At 45.5% G+C, this 21,240-nt stretch overlaps 1 protein-coding gene across 2 annotated transcripts in view; it reads left to right on the forward strand.

The window, feature by feature from the left end:
- Nucleotides 1-6,131: 6,131 nt before the first annotated feature.
- Nucleotides 6,132-21,240, forward strand: part of BANP (BTG3 associated nuclear protein) — a 113,549-nt gene continuing 98,440 nt past the window's right edge. For both annotated transcript variants that reach the window (XM_085589948.1, XM_085589949.1), the window contains exons 1-4: nucleotides 6,132-6,284; nucleotides 17,112-17,252; nucleotides 18,054-18,148; nucleotides 19,336-19,535. In XM_085589948.1, coding sequence (XP_085446074.1) covers nucleotides 17,183-17,252; nucleotides 18,054-18,148; nucleotides 19,336-19,535 — 365 coding nt within the window. In that variant the 5' untranslated portion in view covers nucleotides 6,132-6,284; nucleotides 17,112-17,182. The remainder of the gene's footprint in view (nucleotides 6,285-17,111; nucleotides 17,253-18,053; nucleotides 18,149-19,335; nucleotides 19,536-21,240) is intronic.

Raw genomic sequence — 21,240 nt, forward strand, 5'->3', positions numbered from 1 at the left:
AGAAATAAAAACAAACCTAAAACCAAGAGCCCCAGCAGCAGATCTGAGGCTTAAATGGGCTCCTGGCCCATCGTGGTGGGTGGAGGCTGCAGGTGAGGATTATGGAGGTCATTAAAATTTAATTTAAAAATCCCTCTGGCTCATGACAAAATTAAAGTATTTACACAACCCATGTGATTATTTTTCTCTATTAAATACCTGAATGGGTATACTTCAAAAACTCCAGACTCCATCAATGCTAGAGCAAGGAGAGATAATGACAATGGTAACATTCTGCCATTAAATCCTCCTCCTTTTTTAATTCATAAATTAAGAAAATGAACCCATGAAATATTTTTCAATGGCTTTGATTTATGTTCTGTTGGTGGTTTTTTTCATTTATTTGTTTTTAACAGATAGGTGTTTTGAATTAGAAACTTTTTTGGTGATATTTTCATGAAACATCTGCCTGTCTGCCATCTCTTATCACACAGGGTGTCAGGGCAGGGCTCGGGCTCAGGGAATCCTCTTTGGTAGCCTGAAGTGGCCAGCTGAGCTGTGCTATTTATTATTCCAACCCCTCCTGTTTAGCAGAGTCTTCCTTCCCGCTTGTCATTTATTCCCTAAGCTGTCAGCACTGCCTGTACTGTCAGCTCTGAGTTCTGCCCAAAGCACTGAAACATCAACTGTTCTTCATAATTGGGTAATGTGGGTGAGCAGTGTGACTGTACACAATGAAAATGGGCTTCTTTTTCTTCACGGAAATGAAACAAGGGAAAATTTAGAATTTTCTCGCTGTCACCCATCTGACTTTTGCTGTCAGTGCCTCCAGACTGAGCAGAGGGGATCAATAATTGAGGTTTTTTCACTAGAGCATTGCCAGCACTTAGTTGCTTTTATATTACCATTGTTCATATTAATTGTGTTATTGCAGAGGGAGAATCACCTCCTCACTGCAGTGTGTCCAAGGAATCTGATCCCCAGGCTTCCTGCCTGGAAGGGTGTTCCTGCCCTGGTTTGTAGGTCAAACCCAGCAATTCAGCAAAAAATACAGTGTTACAGCTTTACTGTAACTCGATATCATGGAAGTGATTTAATAATGAACATTTTCCTCACCTAATTATTGTCTAATTGGCAGGACACTCAGGTTGTGGGAAGCTGCTTGGGAGTTTTGCTGCTGAGGAGTGGAAACCTCTGTGGAGTGACTAAAAATGTCACTTATTGTGACAGGAGCCAGGCCATCCCTGGGTGACTTTGCCCCTCGTTTCCCTGGGGATTGGCTCACACTTCCCATGGCCGATTTTTATTTGAGGAAAGCTTTTTTTTTTGATGTCCACGTTTTGCTGGGACAATTCATCCAGCTGAGCTCAGCAGCCTGGGAAGCACCTCTGTTTGTTCATTGTCTCTCCAAACAGGACAGAACATTCCAGATCCATTCCCATGAGTGCTCAGCAGGGGGAATTCCTGAGATGTGCTGGGAAGCTCTGTTGGATACAGCCCATGGACCTTCATCCCTGCCAGGGAGCACTCCAGGATCTTCTGAGGAACACCTGGAGTGGGAGAAAAACTCTGTCTCCAGAGCTTTGCAGTGCCCAGCTTGTAAGGAAATGCAGGATTTCACCATCCCAAGGGTTGGAATTTGCCTCTGGATGAGGTTCTGGCTGACCTGGGTTGCCCCGAAGAGCAGCCCTGCCCTCCTGCCTCTGCCACGTGGAGCTGTGTGGAAACCTGCTCAGGGACATTCTGCCACCCTGGCCACAACTGGACATCTCCACTCAGTTTATTTTACCTCTCACACCTGCAATGGTAGAGCTAAAAATAATTTTGGATGTGTTGAAATGGATGCACGTCCAGAATGAGGAGACGGTCAAATTCCGCTTAGAATCATAGAAGGATAAAATCCTCTAAAATCTGTAGGTGGAATGAATACCCTTCAGGCTTTGACAATCCCCCCAAAAGTACTCAGATATTAATACCTGACCAAGTAAACATGGTCTGGGGCAAACATGAGCAGAGCTGGGCAAACCTCAGCTGTGTGGGGAGCTGTGAGAGATCCTGGAAGATCCCAGCCAGGCAAGTGTAAACACAGGGTTTGTGCCAGGGGGACATTTCTCAGAAGGGAAGGAGCTTCCCATCATTTGATTTTTTTTCCCAAGTTGTGTCCAGGGAGGTGGAGGAGTCTGTAAAAATAAATAAGAGAACATCAAGATCATGCCTGACCCTTCTCACCTTGTTCCTCAGACTGGCAGAAGGGACCCTACAGGACCATGGACTTTGACCAGACGGGTGGCAAAACGTGTCACAGCTTCTCTCTCTGCTGAGGGAATGCAGGCCCTTTTCTTCCATCCCTGTTCGTGAAAATTAGGAGTATTTTTATTGAACAAAATGGAGTTTACTCAGCAGAAACCAGAATGAGATCAGAGTACTGATACAGAGGTAGCTGAAGTAGGTCCAGGAGCAAAACCCACTTGGTGCTGCCTTGTTTTGTGTCATAAACCATAGAAAAATCTGAGGGGATTGAAAATGGCTGTGGCATCTGAAAATTAAATGATGAGCTTCTCCTCATATGCTGCTACAGCACATTTACAAATAATATAAATATTCTCTTGGTTAAAGAGGTGTTTTATATAAATTTTTCTTAAGCATCACTGTCACAACATAGGACAGGCTGTGTTCATAAGGCTGGGTTTGTTTCCCTTTCCAGTTACAAGAGATATTATAGAGAAAATTAACAAACCTAAGCAGAAAGAAAAGAATAAACAGGGGACCTTCAAGTACTCTTTTTACTTGGATGTAATTGAGGATTTTATCCTTTGGAAAGAAAATGATTCTTCCAGCAAATACTCTGGAGTGCCTTCTGTGCCCTGCTCACATCTTCCCCATCCCTTTTTCCTGTGTCCTCATGCTCAGCACTGAGGATAATTATGGATGTCTGTCACTTGTTTAAACAAAAGCTTTGTTTGGCAACCTTTATTTTTCTGCTGCAGCTGCAAAACTGTGTGCACAGTGTGTTAATTTTTTACCTTTGATGCTATGGGAAGGGTTTTTTTCCTTAATGAAAAAAAAAAAGGAAACCAATGAATGAGTTCCCAGTCTCTCCTGATCCACACAAAACATGTGAAAGCAGCAACTTCCTTAGAAAACAATAGTAAATGAATGCTGAGAGCAGGGTGAAATAAACTGGATACTTCCTGGAAGCAAATTACTCCTCCTAACATGGCAAAGCACAGACATAAAATGCAAGAGTTCAGAAAAAAAAGAGCACGAAAATGTGAGGAAATAAAACAACAAAGAAATCCCTTGTTTTATTTGGGACAACAGACTAACAGGGCAACAGGGGGTATTTTCTCCTGTAAAATTAAAAAATTAAATTATATATTAGCAGCCTGAAGTTTTCAGTTGCTTTTATATGAGGACAGGAAATTAAGAAAATTAGAATGGATTTGATGTAGGCATTTGAGCAAATTATCATGGTTTAAATCAGAATAAACCTTCCAGTGTATCAAGTTCTTCTTGGCATTTGCTCATAGGCAGACCTATCCCAGGGTAAAGTGAAACCCTCATTCACTAAATGGGGATTACAGTGAATTTCTTTCAATTATTGCAGAAATAGTCACAGGAGCTCAGTTTTGGCAGCAGCTGAAGCTCAGGAGATTGTGAAGGAAGCAATTACCCTTTGGTCAGTCACTCACTGGTACTGGGAATCAAAAACTGAAAAGCCAAATCTGGGCCTCCAGATTTAACAGAAAGATCCTTTTCCTCGTGTTTGCAGTCAGACTTTGTGCTGCACAAAGTGTTTATCACTTCTGGCTGTGCAGTCTCAAGGAAACACGAGGTAAACCATGATAAAAGAGTCTGTCTGTGATTTAGTGGTGTCATCCATAATTTAAAAAATAAATGCCTTCTGGTTTGGAAAAAAAAAAATCCAAATTAATTTCTCTGGTAAAGAGGGAAAAACTCTTCCAAGGGGTGAGGTAACTGTGGATTCTCAGCTGCTGGATCAGAGTGGATGGGCAGGAGGAGGTGCTGCAGCCTCCCTTGGGGATAAATTGTTTTATTTGTTTATTCTGCTGTTATCTCTGATCAGAGTCGCAGACATCAGTCGGATCCCGCCAGTATTTCCTGCAGTTAATTTGAGCCAAATTAACTTTGGGTAAATACCATAACTGGTTTATGACCATGCCAGCTTTTCTGTTTGTGTTGGGAAACGATTCATGGCTCTCCAGGGCAGAAGCACCTCACACCTCCAGCAAACAGGAGTTTATAATCTTTGGGATGGTAATATGATGAAAATATGAGAAAGCAGGGCAGCTTTTACCATGGGCTGGTTTAGGGTGGCAAAAGCTTTTACCAGTAGCTCCCACAGCAGCTGGTAAATATTTGTATCCCTGTTTTTCCAGCTGGGACCTGCAATTGCTTGAGTCCAGCAGAAACCCTATGGCAAAACTGTTGCAGGGCAAATTGGTGTAGCAAAGCGTGAAATAATCTGGTGTGAAAAGTCAGATTCTAAGTAGTTTAACCTTTGAACTGCCTAATCTGCTTGTGAAGGGGGAGAACACGGTAAATAAATCAACAGCTGCATGAGGGAACAATTTCCCAACACACCAGGCCTGCAGGTGTCTGGAGAACCTCTTACAGCTGAACCAGAGTGGATCCAGCTGTGTGACATGGCACTGGAGAACCCCATTAAGCATCTCATTTAGGAATCTTTATTAATCTTATTTAGGGAATGCTTTAATGCAGAAGTCTGCAAGTCGCTGCTGGCTACGGTGAAGCTGAAAAGTGAAGCGTGGTTGGTCTTTATTGGGCAACACTGTGCTATAAAAAGACAGAAATTTGCCTAATCTTTGTCCTCTTTGCATATGCTTCCTCCGTGCTTCTTTTTTGGAGGCTCTTTGCATATTTTTATCGTGCCCAGAAGGTTCCCGGTGCGTTCCCACCTTCACCCAGCCCTCCTGTTCTCGCAGCACGCACAGCAGTGACAGAAGAGCGAGGCTGACGAGCCAATTTAGCAAATTCCCACTTGCTGCCTGCTGCTCAGCCTGCTCCGGGCACGGTGACGTTTCTGTCCTTAGCACGACAGTGACATCCACGAGGAGTCTGATGGAAGCAGCAGATGATGGGGAAGGTGTGAATGATTTTGGAGGTGCAGATTCCTGTTCAATCTGCCGGCTCTGCTGGCTGAGCGCTGTGGACGTTGAGGGGCTGGAGCGTGTCCAGGGAAGGGAACGGAGAATTCCTAAGGGAGATGGGAAGGAAATGGAAAAAGGCTGGAGAATTCCTGTGGGAGCTGGGAAGGGGCTGGAGGACCCTGAGGGAACTGAGAAAGGGCTGGAGGATCCTGAAGGAGCTGGGAAGGAGCTGGAAAATCCTGAGGGAGATGGAAAAGGGCTGGAGAATTCCTGAGGGAGCTAGGAAGGGGCTGGAGGATCCTGAGAGAGCTGGGAAGGGGCTGGAGAATTCCTGAGGGAGTGGGAAAGAGGCTGGAAAGTTCCTGAGGGAGATGGAAAGGGGATGGAGAATTCCTGAGGGATGTGGAGAGTCCTGAGGGAGCTGGGAAGGGGCTGGAGGATCCTGAGGGATTTGGGAAGGGGCTGGAGGATCCTGAGGGAGCTGGGAAGGCACTGGAGATTTCCTGAGGCATTTGGGAAGGTGCTGGAGGATCCTGAGGGGGCTGGGGGGCTCAGCCCGGAGCAAAGGAGGCTCAGGGACCCTCCTGGCCCTGCTCAGCTCCTGCCAGGAGGGGACAGCCGGGGGGTCGGGCTCTGCTCCAGGAACAGGGACAGGAGCAGAGGGAACGGCCTCAGGGCCGGCTCAGGGTGGGCAGCAGCAGGAATTTCCCCATGGAAAGGGGCTCAGGGATTGGAAGTGCCCAGGGAGGGTTGGAGTGCCCATCCCTGGAGGTGTCCCAGGAATTCCTGGAGGTGGCACTCAGAGCTCGGGGATGGGGTACAGAGTGAATTCCACGATCCCGGAGCTCTTTTCCCCCCTCAACGCTCCCGGGATAAACCCTGCGATTCCGTGATTCCCTGACTACACTTCCCGGCACGCCCCGCGCCACCCCCGCGCGTACTACAGGTCCCGGCGTGCTCCTGCGGGGGCGCGCGCGCTGCCCGCTGGGACTCGTAGTCCGTTCCCCCCCCCCCCGCTGCGGCGCCTCGGCGGCGGGGCAAGGGCGGGGGCAGCGCGCGGGCGCGCGGCGCGTGCGCGGCGCGGGGCCGCCGGCCGGATCTCTCGCGAGGAAGGACGCCATTATCGCAGCCGCCGCACAAAACACCACGAGAACTCGGCGCCCGCCTCACACGGTAACGCGGCGCCCCCGCGGGCGGCAGCTCCGCCGCGCCGCCGCCCCCCCCGGCCCCGCACGGCCCCGCACGGGGGGCACCGCGCACACACACACCGCGATCCCCACACCCCCACCCCCCCCGGGCCCTGAGCCGGCGGGGAGGGAGCGGCCGAGGCGGGGGGACCCCACTCCGCCTCACCCACCCCCCATCCCTCTGTTCATCCCCGCCGTGGTTCCATAGCGGGGAGAAATCCTGCCCTCAGTGAGGGTGCTGAGGCCATGGCACGGCGTGCCCGGAGAAGGTGTAGCTGCCCCCTGGCAGTGCCCAAGGCCAGGTTGGACAGGGCTTGGAGCAGCTGGGGTATGGTGGAAGGTGTCCCTGCCGTGGCAGGGGTGGAGCGGGATGAGCTTTAAATCCCTTCCACCCGAAGGTTTGGCTGTGCTCCTCCGCGGGGCTGTGTCCCCTGTCCCCCCGGGCTGGGCTGGGCTGGGCTGGGAGCGCTCCTGGGAGCAGCAGCGTGTGCTCCTGGCAGGGTTTGCACATCCACAGCAGCGCTGCTGGCTTCTGTCCCCTTCACAGCAGCCAGCTGTGACACGGAGGGCTTCAGATGGGATGTGAGAAGGAATTCCTCCCTGTGTGCCTTTCCCTGGAGCTGCCTGGGATAGTGGAAGGTGTCCCTGCCATGGCAGGGGTGGAATGAGATTTAAAATCCCTTCCCACCCAAACTCCTCCAGGATTCTCTCAACACACTCGTATCCCTATGCCCCTATTTGCAATTCAAGCGTTGCCTCCTTTTCCTCCCTCTCCTCCCCATTTTTTTTTTTTTTTGTTTTATTTTTAAATCCATCCACAGTGGCAAGTTGTGTACTTCACCAAATATAGTCATTTTATCCTGCTATGGCACGGATAGTTTATGGATCAGTTTATTTTTGGAGCTCTCCCGGGAAGACTTTTTGAAGTAAACAAGGGTTATTTGCAACTGAGAGATTCCTTTGGTGGAAGCAGCTTTAAAATGGTATTTTGGAGTGTTTTTTGGTACTTTCTTGCCTTCTGTGTGAGGATACCTGAGGTGTGGTGCCCTGTAGATTCCAAGAGAGGCAAATCTGACATCTGTGTGACTTCAAATATTTCAACCAAGATTTTAAAATATCAAACAAAAAAGTGTCTGAATTTCACAGAGAAAACAGAAAATTTTCTCTGCTAGGAAGTTTATATATATATATATGTTTATATATTTTTAAAACAGTTGTTTACAGAAATTCACCAGAATAACAAGCCTTTGATTCTGAAACCCTGAGTAAATTTCCCCGCAATAAACGGAAGTAGTTTCATTTTCAGTAATAGATGTTAATAGGAAAGATTAATTAATTTATTGAGAGAATAAAAAGATGGAGGTTAGATTTGTGAAACATTCCATCTTCTCCAGAGGACAAAAAGATTTTATAACTTTGTTTTTTCAGTTTATGATCTCTTCTACAGCTGGGTGTTCTGTCTGAATCACCCAGCCATGTGAAAGCTGTGTGCTTCCAGAGCAGGTGTTAATTAAGGTTCTTTTAAAGGGCTAATTGATTAATAACATCCAGAGTAATTTAATAAAACCATTAAAGGTGTGCTGCTAATTAGCAATGCTCACAGCTGCAGCTTCCAGAGGCACCTGCTCCAAGAAATAAGTTTGGAAGAGGCTCTTTTCCTGCCTGTGCTGCTTTTACCGTGCTTTTTCTGGAATTTTGGGCAATCAGGTGAGGAAAAATGAGCATTTATTCAGAGCTGCTGCCTGTGGATTTACCTTGGCTTGGGAAGGAGTGGTGGTGTCCCATGGGATTCACACCAAGGGAATTCCAGGAGTTTGCCTCTGGATTTTCTCTTGAGCTTCCTCCTCATCTCATAAAACTCTGTATGTGCAGGAACAGCACATATCTTTATTGTGTCAAAATTCCAGGATTTTCTTTTATTTTATCAGAATTCCAGGTTTTCCTTTATTGTGTCAAAATTCCAGGGTTTTCTTTTATCAGAATTCCAGGGTTTTCCTTTACTTTTATCAGAATTCCAGGGTTTTCATCTCTTTCCTTGGAGGAACCCTGAAACTGGAATTGCTGGGATTGAGCCACTTGTAGGAGGAGACAGAGCAAAGCCAGTGGTTGGAAATAAACCACAAAATGTCTTTGTATGCAGAACTTTGCCAATAAAATTTTGGTCACAGGTCGATTTCCTTTAGTTTGAAACTCGATATTTAGTTATTGACAGTTGAAATAACCTTATTTTCTCCTTTATCCATACTTGTTGAAAGGTTAATTATCACTTTCCCCCCCCCTCCACTTTCTTTCCCAAGTAAAATAAAAGGAATAAAATATCTTCACAGTCACATGAACTACTTGTTTCCTTGCAGGTTTAGGTTTTTAAAGGTGCTGGAAAATAGTGAATTTTGCAACCAGTTAGACTGAAAAGCATACAAAAAGGTTTAACTTCATCACACCCTTGGTATGTGGGACTTGAAATAAAATAATTTGTGGTGGTGTCTGTTGAACAGAATCATTTGATGTTGCTTCCTGTTTGTAACCCCTGATTTAGAGCTCTGGGCTGGGGACAAGGTGGGGATGGGGCACAGGGTGAATTCCACGATCCCAGAGCTCTTTTCCACCCTCAACAATCCTATGAAAATAACTGGGATTTTGAAGAACTGCTCAGTTCGTGTTTCCCTACTGAAATGATGCTCCTCAGTTTATTTTCATTCCTACTTTTGGCAAGAATTTGAGAATCCTGCTGTCTCTCTGTTACACAGCAGTGCTAAGGTCTGGTTTGGCAGCTGGAATGGTTTCTTTTCCTTGATGCCTGCAGCAGGAAAATCCATTAGAAGACTTTGGAGTGAGCAGGTTGTATTTGATGTTGGCTTTTCTGCTTTTTTTTTTGTAGTAGCAGCAGCCTATGCCAACACCAGGGGCTGTCCTTGTCTCTCTCCTCTGGAATTGCTGGATCAGAAACTTTTTTTCCAGTGTATTGAGGACTAGCTGTGCACATATTAGGAAAAAACGAGGAAAAAAACCCTATAAATTATTATTATTAATCTCTTGTTGCTAAAGGTAAGCTGGCAGGCCAAGAGGGAATGGCCCTAAGCTGAAGGAGGGCAGGGATAAGTGGGATATTGGGAAGGAATTCCTCCCTGTGAGGATGGGGAGCCTTGGCACAGGTGCCCAGAGCAGCTGTGGCTGCCCCTGGATCCCTGGCAGTGCCCAAGGCCAGGCTGGATGGGGCTAGGAGCACCCTGGGATGGTGGAAGCTGGATGAAACTAATCCTGGATGTTTGAATTTCCTGGAATAATGGAATTCCCTGAGCTGGAAGGGATCATCCAGTCCAGGACATTCCCAAAATCCCACCCTGGGCATCCCTGGCAGCGCTGTCCAACCTCTCCTGGAGCTCCTCACCCTCGGGCTGTGCCCATTCCCTGGGGAGCCTGGGGAAAAACCTTTTCCTAATATCCACCCTAAACCTGCCCTGGAAGTCCGTGCAGGATTTTTTGGAGCTGTTCCCAATAAAAATCCTCCATCTAGTGGCTGAAAACAAGAAAACAGCAGGACAGGATTTGCTCTCTGGGCAGCTCTGCTCTCACTTTTGCTGCTTTTCAGCAAATTCTACAAATTGTGCCTGGTGTGAATGATCCCTGTCGGGAATAATCCCACCAGGATCCCCAATTGCAGCCTCTGCTTTAAGACCTGCAATCTGCAAGCATTTAGCTCCTTCCCGGGCTGGGTTCAAGGGGATTAAATGGCTGTAAATTGAATTCAGGCCTCTGTGTGTGTGTGTGTGTGTGTGTGTGTGTGTGTGCTGGGACACGTGTGAACATTTCCTGCCCAGCTCCTGGGGAACAATCCCATCCAGGCTGTGCCACGGGGGGCTGGCACAGGGCACCGGGGTTTGGACAAGATCCACAGGGAATTTGGGCTGCAATTCCTGCTCTCCGTGACCACCCACTGCCCTTCCTCGTGCCTGGGAGGCACGGAAGGCATTCCTGGATTATTTGTTGGGTGTTGTGTTAGGATTGGTGCCAGGGTTAGGAGATTTGGGAAAAGACGTCCAAGCAAAACCGTGCCTTGTACCAGGTGGAATGAAAAAAAAAACCAAAAAAAAACAAACCCTAAAAAGCAAATATTTCTGAAGGGAAAACAATAAACCAACAATAATAATAGGAGCTTTTGTGGTAATACTTGAGAATTTCTGCCTGCCTGGTAGGTTTTCTACTCCAGAAAGTTTCCAGCTCCTTTATTCCTGGAGCAAACATTTCCTTTTTTTGGTTGCTAGCTGAATTTTACCACTTGCACTGGAGTTTATCACCATAATACCACTGTGAGTGATATTTATTTGATATATCCATCTCCAGAATGTTGTGGCTGGTGTTCTGGTTTTCCCAGATAGGGAATATTTCTATCATTTTTTTGGGAGAATAGACATGTTGCCTGATCTTTAGCTGAATCAAGGTTGCTTGTCTACTATTACACTCATTTTTAAGCTGTTAAAACTGAAATGTTTGTGTGGTTTTACTATGAAGTTTAATTGAAACACAATGTTTTTCCTTTTCTTTTAAGGTGGATTGAGGATAAGGCTGACAGCCAAACAGATGCTAAGAAAAAATTATTCTCTTTTGTTGTTTTGGGTAGCAAGAAGGAAGTGTAAATCCGATCTCTTCCTCCTAAAATGAGTTTTAATTCACATTGTGAAAGGCTGCAGAGAGCTGGGGCTCAAAGGAGGCTCTTGGATTTATGGTGCTCTTAAATTGTGTTTTATTGTGTTACATTTGCACTGGTGTGGCTTTTTTGGGAATTGGTGCAGGAAGGCTCTGTTCCAGCTGTCACCCAAAGTGATTTTATCATGGAGGAAAAGCCAGGCTCTGGGCTCGAGAATTGGTGCAAGTCACAGAGAGAGACTGAAAGGAGAATTGTTGTGTCCTGAGCTCTGCAGCTCCTGGGAATAACTTCATGGATGGAATTATCCCAACGTTCCCACTTGTGCCCTTGGAGCTGCTCCAGAGGTTGTTCTCCAGGACGCTCCAGAGGGGTCACAGCTGTGCCAGGGCTTTGGAGCCTCCAGAGGGGGATTCTTCTTCCTGGAGACCTTCCCAGGGACAATCCTGTCCTGCTTTGCTGGGGTTCCATAGTTTCCTTCCCAGCTGGAGTTAAGTGGGGATAATTCCTTGTCCAGAGACAGCTCCGTGCCCCTCTGGGCTGTTTCCCTGCAGGGATGAGACCTCAGGGATTTAAATAAAAAACAAATTAATGAGTATTTTGTCCTCTGCATCGTCCCTGGAGAGCGTGGATGATGTTTGTACCATAATCCCTGTGCAGCCTGAAGTTATTTCTCTGCTCCTGGAGATCAGCCCTGGCCTGTGCTGGGTTTATTCCTGTCTCTGGGCTGGGCTTTGTGTTCACCTGCTTTGGAAAACCTTGGAAAGTCTCATTAAATCAGAGGTTTTGCAGAATAAGGACCTTTGGCTCAAAAAAAAAAAAAAAAAAAAAAAAAAAAAAAAAAAAAGGCAGCTGGGCTCAATTAATTAATTAATTAAATTCATTTGAGGGGAATGGCTTTCCATGGACAGGGGCAGGGAGAGATGGGATATTGGGAAGGAATGAGGGTGGTGAGGCCCTGGGGTGGATTTCCCAGAGCAGCTGTGGCTGCTCCTGGATCCCTGAAGTGTCCAAGGCCAGGCTGGACAGGGCTTGGAGCAGCCTGGGACAGTGGAAGGTGTCCCTGGGTGAATGTTGGGATCCAAAATGTGAGGAACTCTCACAGGACTTTGGGCCTGTAAGCCAAAGCTTAGAATTAAACACGGGTTTCCAAACGGAGGTGCCAGAAGTGAGAATGTTGATTTATAGTTAAAAGCAGAGACACGTTGAGTAAAGGAAAGTTTAGAGTTTTAAAGTTTTAAGATACAGAAAAAAATAAAAGTAAAATAAAAAAATAAAAGTTCCAGAAGTAAACAAGGAGTTTAGAATGCAGCACTGTAGGTTTGTGTGTCTGAACATGATTAGCTAAGAAATCTTACAGTGTAACATGGGTCCATAAGGCAAAATATTTAAGGATTGGGTCACAACTATAAATATCCTTGTTGGCAGTGTTTTATTGGTCAAAAAATCCTTAAAGGGTCTTGCAACTGAGGGTCTTGTGGCCTTCTGAACCATGCAGTGAAGATGTGAGCTGAAGTCACCCTTCCTGCCTGTGTAGAAGATAAAATAAACCACATAATCTAAAACAACTCAGAGGTCCCATCCCAAATTCCTTCCAAAATTCCCCACAAGTGAATTATCACAGGTGGAATGGGAAGATCCTCAAGGTGCCTTCCCACCCCAGCAATTCCATGATTCCAAATGTGGTTGGATAAAGATTTTTGGAACAGAGATTCCATATTTGAGCATTGCCTTTAATTTTTTAGAAGGAAGAGTGGGATGAAGAAGAGGAAGAACTTTTGAGGCTCTTGGGCTGGGCAGAGGGAAATGGCATTTTCCAGCTTTTCCCACACAGCCAGCAGGAATATTTGCCACAGTGCAAGCTGGAATCTGAGGAAATTTTTTTCATTTATCAATAGCCCTGCGAAAAGTCCAAGAGAGCTCAGCTGCTCCAGCCAGAGCAGTGCAATTCCACACTCCAAGCAGAACTTTGGAATGTGTTTGGATTTTTTAAAAGATGGTGTTTACCCTCGCTAATTAATGTGAGAGAAGGTTTCTGGTTTGTGTGTGTTCTCCTGTGTTAACGAGGCATTGGATGGGTTTGATTATACACTTTGGAATGCTGCCCTGTGACTCAGGAAAGCCATCAGATATTTCAGTAAATAGCTTTGTTTACAAGGGACTGCTCAGAAGAATTATTTGGAATTAATGTTTTAAAATAGATTAATTAAATTACATTAAACTTGTGTGTGGAAAAGCTAATCTGGAATTCAGGTGAATTTAATTTAGTTGCTTACAAATATTAATTTACTTAATTAAACAAAGGCTGATTGAATTCTGTGTTAAGTGTATCAATTCTGAGCAAGAGTGTTGGCAGAGATATTTAATGTAATTTATCTAATCAGCTTTAAATTTATATCTTTAGTTGTCTGTGATGAGTTTTTTTGAGTATTCCAGTCCTGGAGCTGCTTCCAGGCAAGTGCTTACAGGGATGCTCAAGGCTTTTTGCTTCTGTTTTTGAGGGAAAATGAGATGATTTTTAGTTGTAGTTTCATTTACCCAGCAGGAGCAGGTGTCTGCTGGGATTATTGGATCAGAGGAGCAAAGTGGGGTCTGGCCTGGGGTGGGGAAAGGGGGACAGTGGAAGAGCTGCTCTGGTAATGGGCTGCTCTGAGGGGTTAGAAACGTTTGGGGAACCTGGGATTTGATTATTGAAACCACAAATTGATTCTTGAGGGTGGGAAGAAGCTCTGGGATCACCCAGCTGTGCCCAGTGCCCACCCTGTCCCCGTCCCCGAGCTCTGAGTGCCACCTCAGGGATTCCTGGGACACCTCAGGGATGGGCACTCCAACCCTCCCTGGGCACTTCCAATCCCTGAGCCCCTTTCCATGGGGAAATTCCTGCTGCTGCCCACCCTGAGCCTGCCCTGAGGCCATTCCCTCTGCTCCTGTCCCTGTTCCCTGGAGCAGAGCCCGACCCCCCGGCTGTCCCCTCCTGGCAGGAGCTGAGCAGGGCCAGGAGGGTCCCTGAGCCTCCTTTGCTCCGGGCTGAGCCCCCCGAGCCCCCTCAGGATCCTCCAGCCCCTTCCCAAATCCCTCAGGATCCTCCAGCCCCTTCCCAAATCCCTCAGGATCCTCCAGCCCTTCCCCAGCTCCCTCAGGATCCTCCAAATCCCTCAGGATCCTCCCTTCCCATCTCCCTCAGGATCCTCCAGCCCCTTCCCAGCTCCATCCCCTTCCCTGGACACGCTCCAGCCCCTCCAGGTCTGTTTTGGAGGATTCTCCAAACCTGACCAGAGCCCCAGGTGTGGTCTCAGCGGTGCCCAGCACAGGGGACAGTCCCTGCCCGGGGCTGTGGCCATGCCAGGGCTGGGGCCAGCCAGGTGCCAGTGGCACACCTGGGCTCCAGTTCAGCCACGGTCTCCAGCATCCCCAGTCCTTTCCCAGCTTTCCAGCCTGGAGCTCCAGGCTTGTTGTGGCCCAAGGGCCCTGTGGAACCTCATGGATCCAGCCTGGCTCCTTTTGAGGGCATTGGGAGTGGAGTGGGGAGGAAATCCCTCCAGGACACACCATAACCTGTTCCTCATGTTCAGAGTTGGAGGAGCCCCTGGAATTCTCTGGGAGAATCCAAAAGTGCAGCTTAGATCCACCAAAAACACTGGGCTGGAATTGGTGTGAGCCTGGCTGGCCAGGAACTCTTCTAATGGAATATTTTCCACTGCCTGGTAGAACCTTCCTCCCCATCCCCTGCCCCAGACAGGGGCAAAGTGACCCTAAAATAGTCTTGTGTTGATCCAACTTCCACGTGCTGCTTGGGGAGCACGTGAGCCACCACTGCTGAACTATCCCCAGCTTCCTGGCTTTCTGCTAATATTTCTTTTTTTTAACTTAAAATTTGTTCCTGGGAATAGTTCAGCAGTGGTGGCTCGATGCCAATGTACATACACTTAATTTAGATTTAATGGGGACTAGAGTTTCAGACAGGAGGTGGAAAAAAGGGGGAATATAGAGGAAATTTCAAGAAAAGGAGTGTTTTACGTGAGGAAACGCTGGTAAATACTTCACTGAGTAAAGTACATGGAAACCATAATGGCAAAGTTACTCTGAATTTGTTGACTGAAGCTTTTTGAAGCTGATAAACTCCTCTAACTCTCATCCTGTTGAATTTTATCAGGCTTTTCCCCTTGGTTCTGAAAGCAAGGTCAGCCCACCAGTGAAGTTTACTGTTAGAAATGGAAATGGTGAATTTTGGAGAGGGACTCTTTATTCAAGGTGTGAGAACTGCAGTGGCTGCAGCTTTCCTGGGCATTGCTTTCCTCATCAGGATTCCCAATCCTAACCTTGGGCATTGCTTTCCTAATCCCCAGGATTCATAATAAATTTATTTGTTTTCCCCTTTATATTTTGATCCAGGATGGCAGCAGAAGGGAATTTTATCCTGGCTTTGAAAAGGCAGAATTGTGGCTGATTTCTTCCAAGCTGTTTGACTTAGTGAGATTGGGATAAAATTTGTTTAAATGGAAATAAATATTGATGTTATGAACACATGTTTCTCTGTGTGTGTTGTTGTTGGTGGTTGTGTCCTTGTTTCAAGACTCTGGGACAGAATATTTGGGTATTCCTGAGGTGAAGCTGAACTTTCTCCCTCTTCACTTTCAGCTATGTCCCGTGAGAGGTGGACAGTGGGTGCTGGAAACAGGAAATCATTTGAAGAAAGGTTGAATTTAGTGATTTTTAAATTTAATCTTTAAGGCACGTGGTTGTACTTGAGTTGTCTGTGCAGGGCCAGGAGTTGGATGATCCATGTGGGTCCCTTCAAACTCAGGATTTTTTGTGCTAAATCTGTGAAGTATTAAAGCGGATTTTATATATTTATTGCAATTTAATTGCAATACAATTTTTGCAATTCCTTCAGAGGAGAAATTTATTGCTATGAGTGGTTTCAATGCAACACGTGCAGCATCAATGAGCCCTGTAATAACAAAGCCAATTACAGTGAATCCTATAAATAATACGCTTTTTAACAGTTCTAATTTATTCTAACTTGGCCTTTTTTTTAGTGCTTGGGGTGGTGGATGTGTCCCCTCTCTGGTGCAGGCCATGTGTGACAGGCTGGAACAGCACAGCTGCTTTGTTCTGTTCAGCCTGGCCGGGCACCAGGACTTCTGAGAAATGGCAAATTTCATTTGCCAAAACGGCATCCACAAGCACGGAAGGACTGCCAGGTTTTTTGGGCTTGCTGCCACGCTCTGTGCTGGCCCAAAAGTCTTTCACCATGAGCAGAATTTCAAGTGACTCAGTGCTGGCAGTGCTGGTATTTTGGGTAAACAGTTTGGAGATGTGGAAGACTCCTCAGAATCCTTCTCTAGGTTGTGTTGCTCTCCTCAAAATTTATCCTCTCCAAGTCTGGCCTGATGGATTTCTTGGGCTCAAGTGGAAGAGGAAAATCATTGTGCATAGTTGGATTTGATTCCACGTTCGTGTTAATGGATGAATTATCATTTCCATCAGTAAATCTCCATTTATCTCTCCAACGTTTTTTACTCCAGGTTAAAAAAGGGGAAAAAAAATATCCACTCATCTCTTGGTATTCCTTGTCCAGCCCTTTGTAAACTGGGAGAAAGCACAGTTAGGAGAGATTGTAGTGATTTTATTTCAATTTTACAGGTTGAAGATTTCTCTTAAAACACTAATAAAGAACCTGGACTGAGAATTCCAGGAGAGCAAGGCTGAGAAATATTTTGACTTTAAAATCAGGACCACATCCTGGAAAAGGTTTCATCGGAGCTGAGCTGTAGAAAAACTGGGCAAGTTCATCCTGAAGAAAAAAGTCAAGTTTTGCTTGAGTTGTAACAAGATGTGAGGAAATTCCTGTTTCTCGCTGAGTTTAGGAGGCCTGACACGATTCAGAATTTGCAGTTCTTGTGGACTGGAGCTTTGTGAGTGTGAAAATTCTTCTCCCTGGGAATGTGCAAGGAAAGTTTCAGCTCCTGCCTCAGCCCTGGGGCAGGGAGGTTCCTCTGGAGGGGCTGCAGGAGCTGAGCTGTGGATGCCACTGGACAATCCCTTTGTAGCTCGGTCATTTCTCTGAGAACTGAATCTTTCAATAAAAGGAGAATGAAAAGCACAAGGCCTTGATGCTGTCTGAGACATTTCACAAATATTAACCCTGTGCTTGCTGCTGTGTTGCAGGAGTGCATGCCGGGCCAGCTCTGCCCTGGGGAGCTGCAGTGGTGCCTGAAGGGTTTTGCTGCTGGTTCTGAATGATGTCAGAGCAGGATTTGGCAGATGTGGTTCAGATTGCTGTTGAGGACCTGACTCCTGATAATCCAGGTAGGAAGAGATTTACAGCAGCGCTCATTAACTGGAAATCACTGCTGAGCTTTTCTTTAAAATACAAACCAGGTTTTTATTCCAAAGGTGCTTTTGAAGCCCATATCCCATGTTTTCCAGAGCTTTACTTGTGTATCTCCAAACCGTTTAGATCAGATTATTTTATTTATTTCACTTTTCTCTTAAAGGCTTTCTTGCCTGTTTGTTTTTTTGTGCAAGGGTAGACTAACTCCAAAAACAATTAAATATTCCTGCTGTCTTGTTTTTCTCCATGGTTTAGTCTTTTCCTTCAATGGGAACTGCTCCCCATGCATTAGGGATTGTTTATGTGTAAGACACTTTGTCTCATCCATTATTAAAATTCTTTGGACAGTCAAATTGAAAAACACTTCTGAAAGCAAATATTTGGATATCACTTGCTCAGAAATTGACTTCCTGAGTGAAAATATATTGAGATGTTGGTCCTCTGTGACTATTGCAAGTAAGAACAGTAATGGAAATGAGAGACACAGGCCAAAAACTGCTTTTCTGATACAAAATGAAGAAGTTAATCAGAAATGAGTTGGAGGAGAAGCTGGGAACTGCCAGTGCTTCAAAAGTCTTTGCTTGGTAGAGGAACTCAAACCTGGTCCCATCACGACTGTCAGAGATTTGAGAGAAACCCTGAGCAAGTGTCAAAGAACACACTAAATATCTTAATTAAATGGACATGCTTTTGTTTTCTCCACTTACTGTATTTTTAATTTGAGCTTTGTCCTCTTGGGCTTTGAACTCTGGCAATGTTTTTTTTTTCCTTTGCAGTTGTGTTGGAGAACCATGAGGTGGCAGATGATGATGTGGAACCTGCCCTGAAACGTCAGAGGATAGAAATCAACTGCCAGGATCCCTCTATCAAGGTTATTTACTTCCCTTTCCTGGGTTTCATTTTAATGCCAATTCAATTTAAGGAAAGTTATGACAAGAATATAAAAGAAACTGTTTATACCTAATACCGGAATTATTCTGGTAGATACTTGTTCATTTTTAGGCATAAATTTATAAATCTGGATAATTGTGTAATTCTCTCCAATGTAGAATTAGTAGCAAGAATTTCAGATGCAATGTAAAATAAGAATGAATTGCACTGACCCAAAACATCACTGCTGGGGACATTTTTTTATAAAGTAAATGAAGCTGACCAAAAAGATAAACTTGAGGATGTATTTGTGTTACAATGTGTAGATACTTTCAGCATATTTGCAGCTATTATTTGAAGCTAACAGCATTCTCCTGATAGATAATTAAAATTTAATTTTGGCTCAGGAGCTCAGCAATCACCCTGCTGTGATTTGGGGTTGGTTTTTGCCCTGGAGTGTGAGTAGCTGATGAGCATTTCAGTGCCACAGACACTGTCCTGTGTGATTCTGTATTTTTGGGGTGATCCCAGGGGCTGGAGCTGTGTGAAGGAGGGTTTGGGGTGCTCCGTGACTGCAGGGCCACAAGATGGCACAGCTGCTGTTTGCAAAGCACACAGAGAGCAGCTCTTCCCTCTCATGGCCTGTTTTCCCAGGAGAACCCAAGTGGAATATGTTTTCTTTTCAAAAAGATTGCTTAGCAAAACAGATTTTATTTATTTGCTTTTCTTGATTTGCTGTTCAGCAGGAAGCTGAAGTGAGTGGCATTAATTGTCTCTGAGATTTTTTGTGTTGATACAATTTCCACTGCAATTTATCTGTTCAGGCAGGAAAAAAAACTCGCTGACTTTATCCAGGAGGATGCATCCAGAGATTTATAATCCTTTTGTTTTCACATGTGGACTGGAAGGCTTTGGCAAGTCACTAGAAATGATTTTGCAGTGGATGAAATCATCCTGACAAAGTGCTTAGGTGCAAATGGCTTTGGCTGGGCTACTTTTGGCTCCCAAATAAAGATCTGGAAGAATCTGAGCCTGCTGAAACACTCCTGGATGTCATCAGGGGTGGATTTTGTCACTAGACAGGCTGTGAGTTCCTTTAGGATTGCTTCCCAGTCACGTTTCTCCAGAGCTTCCTCAGGAGTGGGGATGAACTCGGAGCGCTCAATGCTGGTTCTTCTCCCTCCCCAGTCGTTCCTGTACTCCATCAACCAGACCATATGCCTGAGGCTGGACAGCATCGAGGCCAAGCTGCTGGCCCTGGAGGCCACCTGCAAATCCCTGGAGGAGAAGCTGGACCTGGTCATGAACAAGCAGCACAGCCCCATCCAGGTGCCCATGGTGGCCGGGTCCCCGCTGGGCGCCACCCAGACCTGCAATAAAGTCCGATGGTAAGGACACAGCACTGCCACTGCCCCAAAATCCCCTAAATGCCCCTAAAGCTGGGCATTCCTCCTCTCTGTGCAGCTGGCAAGAGGCTGCTGGTGAAGGTAGAGTTCATTTCTCTTCTTGAAGGTGATTTTTGTAGCAGCTTTGTAATGTTACTCAGAAGCAGATGCTGGTTCAGGGACAGTTTGCAGCTCTTCCCACATTTCATCCTGACTTAAACCAGACTCTTTCATCCATCCCCTGGAAAAGCCTCAGCAGCTCTTTCAGACAGGTTTTTGAGACTTGCTCTGCTTTTATTTATAGCTGTTTTGACTTAATGAGTTCATCATCATTCTAATTGCTTCTCATTTTACTTCTCTTCACCAGAAGTACAATGGACTATGTTTTATGATCTTGTTTGCTAAAGAATCCAGCTAGAAAAATATCTCTGCTTATTTTGGAGTTAAAAGCTGGAGATGGAAAATCTGTTGAATAATCTAATGCACTCTGCTGAAAGAGCAGGCTTGACCTGCAGTCCCTTTGTGTCTCACTCCCTTAATGTGGTTTTAAATACCTAAATCTTGATGTATCTGTCATCTTATCATCGAGGTGATCCCAGCCAGAGAAATCTGCTTAACAAAAGACTCTTTTCTCTAACACTTCTTCCTCCTTTTTCATATTTTTATAGCTGCAACACACTTCATACTGCTCTGAATAACTGCTTTTTACTCTCCATTACAAAGGTGTGCAGGCATTTAATTTTTCTTTTAAGCAGGTGCCGTGTCTGCTTTTACCTCTGCTTTTGAGGGCTTCATACACTGAAAAGATAAATTATGGCTGTGTTGTGTAATAACAGAAACATGGAATAAGGACTTGGATCATAGAGGAACTGACCAGAGTTTTACACCAGGGCTTTTGCTAAATAACTCTTTTCTCAATAATTATTTCTTCAAGAACCTTCTTGAAATCTGGGCTGAATGTTTTTGTTGTTAATTTAGAGATCTTCAAGTTCTTGTGCACAAGCTGAACTTTTTGCTGTGGTTTGTGCACAAAAGGCTTCAGAAACCTTTTCAGGAACCCACGGTCCCTTTGGGACTCTATTAATTCATGCTCAGTGAATGCTTTCCTCTGTAAATTGTACTGTTTTCAGTTTCTGAAGGAATTTGTCAGACCTGGGCTTCTTGGTTTGGTTTGTTTTTAAATCTCTGCAGCCATCAGAAATCTGTCCTGGCTGTTGATGGTGCTTCATCTTTTGGTTTGGGTTACAAATTTTTGCTAACAGCTCCTCAGCCAGGCTGGCCATCATTTAGATAGAAGTCTTGAAGAAAGCAGGAATCTCTGCCCCAAATATTTGTTGCTGTTGGTCTGAAGTTGCACATTATCAAAGGTGTCATGCCAGGAGAGCACTGAGGGCTTTTTGTTCTGGAGCAGACTGTGGCCTGTGGGACTCAAGAGAAAATAGGGCTGGACGTGTTGAATTTGGCACTGGGGACACTCCAGTTGCACAGGGACAGAATGTTTCCCTGAATTCTCTGTCTTTCATCCATAAATCCCTTTATCACTTGTTGATTGTTTCCAGTTAAAGGCTGTTTCATTGTACCAGCTCTGTGTCCTTCTCTCTTCCCCATCCATCACAGAAGGCAGAGCTTCCCATAACTTTGGGATGGGGATTTTCAGATTCTCCACAGGAATGGGATTCTCCAGCCTCTTTCACCTCCTCCTGCCACC

This window comes from Lonchura striata, chromosome 11, assembly GCF_050655825.1.
Source record: "Lonchura striata isolate lonStrDom1 chromosome 11, ASM5065582v1, whole genome shotgun sequence".
Classification (NCBI taxonomy): Eukaryota; Metazoa; Chordata; class Aves; order Passeriformes; family Estrildidae; genus Lonchura; species Lonchura striata.